We start from the raw sequence: 8981 nt of genomic DNA on the forward strand, positions 1-8981 counted from the left end.
ATAACATTCCCTTCCCCACCCCCACCCCCCATATGCCTACATCATAAAGTCCAGGATGTGTAAATGTTAGGTTACAAGGCAAAGGGGAGTTAAATTTACTGATCAGGGGGCCTGGAGATGGGGAGATGATCCTGGAATATCCAGGTGGACCCAGTGTTATCACGGGAGTCCATACACATGGAAGAGGGGGGTAGAAGAGTCAGTAACAATGATGACATGTGAGAGAGGGCTGCCCAGCCGTTGCTGGCTTTGGATAGAGGAAGAGGCCACAAGCCAAGAAATGCGGATTCTGGAAGCTGGAAAAGGCAAGGAAAGGGATTCCCTCCTACAGCCTCCAGAGGGAATGTAGCTCTGCTGACTTCGTGATCGTTGCCCAATGATGGATGATAAACTTGTGATGTCTCCAGGCACTAAGTTCATGGTAGTTAGAGGAGCAATCAGAAATGAACACAGGTACCGGTATAGAAAATCATAAACAAATATTACACACTGGAATAATGCAAACAGTGTATCTTAAAGTCCCCTCTAAAGAGGATGGAGGGAAAAGGAATCTGGGAAGCACCTGTGTGATACACTGGTAAAGTCCCAGAGACTAATACTGAGCGGCTGGCTAGTGTCACTGATGCCCAGGTGTTGGAGGTCTGCTTGGACTGGATTCATGGAAGAATCCACACTGAACCATCTTAACACCACAAGAAGTTTGTTTTAAAGTAGGAATATGTCTTTCTCCTTCTCCTAAGGTAATGCGTCACTTATAACTTCATCATATGAACAGAGAGCCTTGTGTACCGCAGTGAACCACAAGCTCTGGAGGTCACCTTTCTCAACTGTAAGGCAAGGAGGGGTTCTACATTTGACCATGATCAGAACCACCTGGAGGGCTCATGAAAATGCAGATTGCTGGGCCCCATCCTCAGCATTCCTGATTCAGGAGATGTGCTGGAATGAAGCCAGAGAATTTGTGTCTCTAAAGTGCTGCAGGGGAGGCTGTGCTACTGGCCTGGGAACCACCCTCTGAGAAGCAAAGCATTAGAGGCTCTCATTCTCTAACACTGTAAGGATTTGGGGTGTTTTCCTGTTCTGCATCTTCCCCATTAGCACTGACTTCTTGGTTCTCAACAGCGTGTTCTTGCACTGTCACTCTCTTTCCCCCTAGTATAGCATTTCAGGTGTCCATTGTGCTTAACATTGAACAACAGTCCAGGCTAGACCTGGCTGATATGAAGTAGCCACAGATATACCTACAAAGCCATTTTCCTCCCCTACTGCCTCCTATTCCCTGCCCCTGCCCATTACATAGTTAACTCGAAGAAAGAGCAGTTCTTCTAACTGGGAGCTGGCTGTGCACTTGGAGCTGGGCCTGGGTGTCCTGCTAAACAGAAACAATTCCCTATAAAACCAACATCAGACAAGGACACTCTGTGACCAGGATGTGATAAGATGAAAACAAGACCACACAGTAATCATATCTGAACATGTACAAAACATGCACCTTGTCCAAAACACAAACATGACAAAACATCTCCCAATCCTGGCTAATACAAATGACGGCTGCTGCTTTACCAACCATAGCTGTAGCCTGCCTCTGATTTTCCCTGCTTCTAGAGAACATTTGTTAAAATATCCAATCACAGAACTCCCCCTGGTAGCACCCAATTCAAAGTAATGTCCAGCTTCCTTAAATGTTTCCCCAAGCCACCTGACACAGGTGCAAGTCGTCTAAGTCATCCTTCCTTGCGCCATTTTACTGAGATGCCCCAAGGTTCCCACGGTGTCCATTCTCCCTCCCTGCCACAAGAACCAGTTGTGGCTGGAGGGCAGCGATGACTCATACTCAACCAGATTTCTGCTCAAACATGATCTCCTCTAAGACACTGTCTTTGGCACTCTCCAGGCTAAGTCAGATTGGCCTTTTCCACTCTTCTTTTATGCACTCTTATGGCTTTAGGCTACATATTGCCATGCGCATTGCATTCAAGTCAGCCTCCATTAGACTGAGAAGCCCAAACAGTCACGTCTCTGCTCTGCACCTGCTCTTAGCACAGTGGGTATGCAAAGCAGGTAAATAAACATTGGATGGATGGATAGATGAACAAATACTACTGTATGTAACATACATTAAAACAACTACAAACTCAAGAGTTGATGAGAGAATGTCAGTAACGCCAAAAGAACTGAAGCAGTAGGAGAAGAAACCACCAAGGTCTGTGCAACCAGGGCCACAGTAAGCTTTTGCTTGTGCCAAGATGGACAGAAGTGGGTAAAGCTCATGTACAATTAAGGTGGGAGCCTCTTCTTCCATTTCTAACTCAAGACATTTGTAGACACTGACCCATTATGCTCCTTTTAGCTTTAGTTTAGCATACAGCAGTCTACTGCCAATGCAATAAATACTTTGCTAAAGGCTATCCCAACTTTGCTTTTACTCTGGAATTATTTAAACAGAAATCATTTGCTGGGCTTGCAAGCCCTTCACTACTCACAGATTTAGGTAACCATAATATTTGTGTAATTGTAATTATAAGAGGCTTTCTCTGTGTTTGGCACTGTAGGCATGCATCTCCTAGCAAGTTCAGAGGGCACATTTTGATGGGCTTTTATAAGAGGTCATTTTGCAACTAACCAGCTTCACTTCAGGGTTAGGGATTTGGTTCCTTTCTGTTATTTTTCAGAAAACAAACTGTAAGATACAGTTTTGCTGTGTTATCCAACAACAGAAAACTCACTGTCAGGCCACGTAAGAATATAAGTATATCAGAATCAGGCACAGTGGTGTGAGCCTGCAGTCCCAACTACCTGGGAAGATCTCTTCAGACCAGGAGTTCGAATCCATCCTGGGCAAGAGTGAGACCTTCCCTCTTAAAAAAAAAAAAAAAAAAAAAGAATAAAATTGCATCAAATTGATAAACTGGATAAATCTGAAAACCAGAGACTTGGAGGAAGGGGTGTGCCTCTGTGTGCACACACACAACCTCAGCCCATTAGATCACTCCATTGGAAGACATACAGAATGAAGGATTAAATAACTGTACTTCATTACAAATATATCTTTAGCCACAAAGTACTACAAGTGCCTTAAATCCCACCATAAACATGAATTAAATTACATTCATTTTGATATTATCACCTCTAAGTATTAACTCCTGAAATAAATGAAAATCAATGCCCCCTCCCCCTGCAATAAAGGTTATAATAAAGATTAAGTTTGAAAGGACTAACAGCTACAAGAGCACTCTATTTTTCTTAGGCAGTTCTGAAGAATGAAAACAGTTCAAATCTGAAAAACAGGTCTGTTTCTTCTTAAATGAAACTCAGTCCCCTTCTCATTGAGATACAGAAAACACAATCTGGCCATGGGAGATGTTTGGATCTAAATTCTTTTGGGCATGCATAACCCTCTTGGTGACCCACCCAAAATGAAAGGTGATCAAAACAGAATTTTTGGTTACCTTGGGAGAAATTCATCCATTACTAAAGTGGCCTGTAAAGTTTAAAGTATATACTTCTGCCAACGAACTAAATCATCTTACGGGGCAAAGCAAAACAAGAGTGAGTTAAGGGTTCTGTCCCACGAAGAGTAGGAGGATTTCATGCCCCTTATGCATTCATTCAACAAATATTTAGGTCCTGCTCTGTGCCAGACACCAAAAAGGGCTGAGCAAACTATGCAACATTGTGTGCTGTCCCTATGGTCATAGAACTTACAGTACAGGAGATAACTATTACGCACAAATATGTAACACTGCTATGAAAAAAAAAAAGGTGCTGTATGAGAAAATATGATGGGAACCAATTTAGACGGGGGGTGGCAAAGGGGATCAGAGAAAGGCACTGTGAAAAAAGCAACATTTAAGCCAAGAAGCCAATAGATCACCACTACTTTAGAAAAGGAAAACCTTTTTTTGACGAGTGACCACAAATGGGATTTTAACTTTGCCTGTCAACAATGGACTGGGTTAAACCTCCTCTTTTCCAATGCTTCAGGCTTTCTGAGCACGCTGACTAGTGTACTGGAATCCTATTACCTGAACACAGAAAGGTCTCACTTTATTATTTTTATTATCATCTGCAGCCTTCCTATGTTTGGCCTAAGAACACCAAAAAATAATCTGCCAGAGGCTGAAAAACAGAGGGTGGCTGTCAGCAAGAACGTTATCTGGGTAGACCAAACATTTAATAGCCCAAGTAATCATAAGTCCCTTGCCAATAAAGTGGAAGCTTCTCTGGGCAGCAAGGTGGTTCCAATGCTCCGGGGTCTAAATACAATGGGACCCAGGGGGCCTAAAGGTTAGTTGGCTACTTGGAACTGATGTTTGTTTGCTCAGTAAATCAAGGACCGGATTACCATTTCCAGGTCCCAGACCCTGCAGACTTAGAGGCCGGTATGGGAAGCGGCCTTTTAGCATCACGGAGCAAAGAGCTTGCTAGCTGGCTAGGCTGGAGGAAAGGCAGCAGCGAGAGGGTCGGGGCCCGGAGGGAGGGGGGCGCAAAGAAAGGAGCCTCAGGTGCTCCGGACCCCGGGACTGCGAGCCAGGCCTGGCACTGGGGCGTTTCCCGCCCCACCCCCCCAACCTCTGTCGGCCCCCAGCAAAGGCAACCCACCCCCCTCCAAGACCCCGAGGTTCTAACTTCCCCCGAAGCAGGACCAGGAGGGCACCAGCAGCCCGACGCACGGCCGGAGCCCACCAGGTCCGGGTACCCGTGACCGCAGCGCAGAGGAGGGCGTGCTCGGGTGCAAAAAAGGCCAAGACAAAATTCTCCCCGCCCACCCGAAAAGCCAACCACACCCCCTGCAACCCTCAGCCGGAGCGGCCTGGGGCCGGTCCCGGTGATTCTCCGCCCAGGCCCCCACGGGTTTCCGTCTGCGCAGCGCGCGGGCTCAGCGGGGACACGGGCGCAAGTGGGAGTGAATGGGGGTGCGCGAGGCAGGCGAGGGCGCCCACTGCGTTGTCTCCCGCCCGGACCCTGCCCCCGGGACGCCTCCCGGGCTCTGCAGTTCTAGGATGGGCGCGCCGCCCCCAGGCTGAGGTGGACGCCTGGACGCAGGCGGCCCCCACTCACCCATTGGCGTTGAGCCGGGCCGGGCCGCCGAGGCAGCGTGAAAGTTGGCGGAGGCGGGCGTGGGGGTCGGGGCGCCGGGAGCAGGGCGCGGGGAACCAAGCTCCGGGGTCTGGACGCGGTGGCGGCTGGGCGGGCTTCTTCCTCAGTGGCGGCGACGGCGGTTCAGCGCCGTCCGCTGCTGCTGCCTCTGCCGCTGCTGCCCCGGGGCGACTCCTGCTGCTGCTGCTGCTGCATCGCGGCCCAATGCGCCCGGCTACGCCGGGTTTCCTGCTCCCCGCGAGTGGAAATTGCGAAAAAAAAAAAAAAAAAAAAAAGCGCCGCCCAGCCCAGCGCCCGGCAGCCGCGGCCGCGCCGCCCGCTCTCCCCTCCTCCTCAGCGCCGCCGCGAGGCTCCAGCAGCTCCGCCTGCCGGGGACGCAGGGCCGCCGGGCGGGGGCGGGGCCGGAGAGGGGCGGGGCCCGGGCCGCGTCGGGGCAGGCGCCTGGGGCGTCCCTGCAGCTGAGGCACTCAGGCGCCCTCTTCAACGCCCACGCCGAAGGGACCCTGCTCCGCACCGCTGCCACCCACCCGTGGCGGCTGGGCTGACGCCCCGGGAAGTGCCGCGAGACTCCTCGAGACCGGAGGAGAGGGGCTCCGTGGAGGAGGGGCGTGGGAGTGCAGGGGCACGTGGAGAAGGAGGAGAAGGGGCTGAGCGGCACCGGGCGACGAAAGGAGAACGGGCTGGGGAGTGAGAACGGGGCAGGCCAGGGGCCAAACGCCTGCCCAGGGTGATGGCAGGTGACCGTGGGGCATCGAGGCATTCAGGAATGAGGCTTCCCGGGGGGCTGTTGCGGGGGAAGGAAAAGGGTCCCTTGGCAGGGAGAGAAACGCGGCGTCCCTTCGGCGCGGCGTGGGAACGCAGGCAGGCCAGGTGCTAGTTCCGCACAGAGGAGGCGGTGGCACCGACGTGGGTAAAAACGGGTGAAGGACGCAGCGGGGCGGAGGGGACGCATCGCCTTGCAGGGACCTGCCTAAGCCCCGCCCCATGCCTGGGCCAGGTGGGGTTCGGGTATTCAGGAATGTTCCCAAGGTCTGGTGTTCCAGGAATCCGCTGAGATCAGGGCTGGCTCCCTCCCCAGGAGGCATCATTGTGCCTTGCTGACCCCTAGACCTGGACGGCCGACCCTTGAGTGGGCGCTCAAGAGGAAACAGAGAATCCGCGGGCATTCGTGGGCAATTCAGGAGCTCGGTTTTGGGTTCATTCACCACCACACCTTTCACCATAGATACTCTGCCTGCCACCACATTCCTCTACCGGCCCGTTATTTCCTTTTCCCTTTCCACCATCTGGTGGTAGGAAGTGATAGTGAAGTACATGGGAGACTTTGAGGCAAAGAGCACATAAGACAATAGAGAAATTAGATCAATGGCCCCTGAAAATGGAGAAGGCTGAGGGCTAGTGGACTCAAAAGGGACAAATGAAAGCCGACCCCCTACCCAAGAGAGGGGCTGTCTCCATACCTCACCTATGATGGTGAGGCAACTCTTGTTTGAGGTTTTTTTAAAAAAAAAAACCTCAAAGTCAGGGTCTTGCCAACAGATCAGTAGCATCATCTTTCTAAATATCGTTCATATGTGTCAGATCGATCGAAATTGACTAATCAAGGGACAGGAGGCCCATCCACACGGAGGCTGCAGTTGAAGTCCTAGTGTCATCAACATCAGACTCCTTAAGAAGGGATCAGAGAACATGGAGATTAAGAATGTGAAATAGGCCGGGCGCGGTGGCTCAAGCCTGTAATCCCAGCACTTTGGGAGGCCGAGGCGGGTGGATCACAAGGTCAAGAGATCGAGACCATCCTGGTCAACACGGTGAAACCCCGTCTCTACTAAAAATACAAAAAATTAGCTGGGCATGGTGACGCGTGCCTGTAATCCCAGCGACTCAGGAGGCTGAGGCAGGAGAATTGCCTGAACCCAGGAGGCGGAGGTTGCGGTGAGCCGAGATCGCGCCATTGCACTCCAAGCCTGGGTAACAAGAGCGAAACTCCGTCCAAAAAAAAAAAAAAAAGAATGTGAAATAGGCCAGGTGTCGTGGCTCACGCCTGTAATCCCAGCACTTTGGGAGGCCCAGGCGGGCGGATCACCTGAGGTCGGGAGTTCGAGACCAGCCTGAACAACATGGCGAAACCCCGTCTCTACTAAAAATACAAAAATTAGCCAGGTGTGGTGGCAGGCACCTGTAACCCAAACTACTTGGGAGACCGAGGCACGAGAACTATTTGAACCCAGGAGGTGAAGGTTACAGTGAGCCAAGATGGCACCACTGCACTCCAGCCTGGGTGACAGAGTAAAACTCCTTCTCAAAAAAAAAAAAAAAAAAAAAAAAAAAAAATTCCTGCTCCAGGCACCCTGGTGCCTCACTCATTGCAGGTTTTGTCATATCATGTTCTAATCAGGGCAATCAGGCCTTCTGATACTATCTTAGAGTTGACAAACACTGAAACTCACAGAGCTTGGATAAACCCTCTGCTATTGGGACTTTTTTCCCCCCAAAAGACCCCCATACCAACCAGGGGTTGGGGGGAAAAAAAGAACTGGTATGGGGGTCTGCACAATTCCAGAGGTAGTTCTCTTTGCTAAGCCCAGGATCAGTGGGTCATCCTAACCTACTCTCTCAAAGAGCCTCAGACCCCTGAAAGTGACGACGCACATTTCAACATGGAAACAGTTGTGCTGGCTTTGCAGTGAACTGGTATCTGGGGTGCTAAAGATTCTTGGCCAACAGCCCAGTGCATTCTCACAGCGATGAGTCAAAAGTCTTTGAACATTGTTGATGATACCTTCCCATAGCTGAACTTACTCAGGCGTCAGAGAGGCCGCTATACCTAAACCAGCAGGCAGGGTACTGAATTCCATGGGGCTCAAAGAAAAAGAAAAAATCAGCAGTTTGTCTTATGTCCTGCTTGGTCTCTCTGTCCTATGTGGAGAAGACAGTCTTCTCATTGAATTTTATTTCCAACTTCACACAGGTAAAGACAGATCACTTGAAGTTTGGTAGGGGGATTGTTTTGGTTTTTGTCTCTTTTTTTTTTTTGAGACAGGGTCTCTGTCACCCAGTCTGGAGGGTGTTGGCATGATCTTGGCTCACTGCAGCCTCAATCTCCTGGGCTCAAGTGATCCTCCCACCTCAGCCTCCCAAATAGCTGGGACTACAGGCACGCACCAACTCACCAGGCTAATTTTTGTATTTTTTGTAGAGATGGGGTCTCACTGTGTTGCCCAAGCTGGTCTCAAACTCCTGGGCTCAGCTGACCCTCCCCTGCCTCAGCCTCCCAAATGCTGGGATTACAGGATGAGCCACTGCACTTGATCCGCTTGAAGTTTTGAGTCTTCTTTAGTCTCTGGTCTATTTTAAGGTATACCTTTTCCTTCTTGGACTGGAACATGGTGTCGCTCCTCCTTGATCTGCTTCCTGTATGGTCAAATTTGCATTACCACAAAAGAAAGACTGATGATGGCAAGACAACATTTTTGAAAATCCCTGAGCTGTGCCCTAATTTTATTTTATTTATTTATTTATTTTTATTTTATTTTATTTATTTATTTTTTTTGAAACGGAGTTTCGCTCTTGTTACCCAGGCTGGAGTGCAATGGCGCCGTCTCGGCTCATCGCAACCTCCGCCTCCTGGGTTCAGGCAATTCTCCTGCCTCAGCCTCCTGAGTAGCTGGGATTACAGGCACGCGCCACCATGCCCAGCTAATTTTTTGTATTTTTAGTAGGGACGGGGTTTCACCGTGTTGACCAGGATGGTCTCGATCTCTTGACCTCATGATCCACCCGCCTCGGCCTCCCAAAGTGCTTGGATTACAGGCATGAGCCACCGCGCCCATCCAATTTTTTTGTTTTTGAGATGGAGTTTCACTCTTGTTGCCTAGGCT

General features: G+C 50.3%; 1 protein-coding gene across 6 annotated transcripts in view; it reads right to left on the reverse strand.

Moving 5' to 3' along the window:
• The window catches only part of SH3KBP1 (SH3 domain containing kinase binding protein 1), a 374021-nt gene extending 368619 nt beyond the window's left edge, over positions 1-5402 (reverse strand). For 2 of the 6 annotated variants that reach the window (XM_032286053.1, XM_032286046.1), the window contains exon 1: positions 5062-5397. In XM_032286053.1, the coding sequence (XP_032141944.1) occupies positions 5062-5065 (4 nt within the window). In that variant the 5' untranslated portion in view covers positions 5066-5397. Of the gene's footprint in view, positions 1-5061 lie in introns of all 6 variants that reach the window. The other 4 variants (XM_032286049.1, XM_032286045.1, XM_032286048.1 and 1 more) reach the window with 4 other exon arrangements.
• Between the last annotated feature and the right edge of the window lie 3579 nt (positions 5403-8981).

This window comes from Sapajus apella, unplaced genomic scaffold (assembly GCF_009761245.1).
Source record: "Sapajus apella isolate SASKATOON/1434 unplaced genomic scaffold, GSC_monkey_1.0 scaffold17, whole genome shotgun sequence".
Taxonomy (NCBI): domain Eukaryota; kingdom Metazoa; phylum Chordata; class Mammalia; order Primates; family Cebidae; genus Sapajus; species Sapajus apella.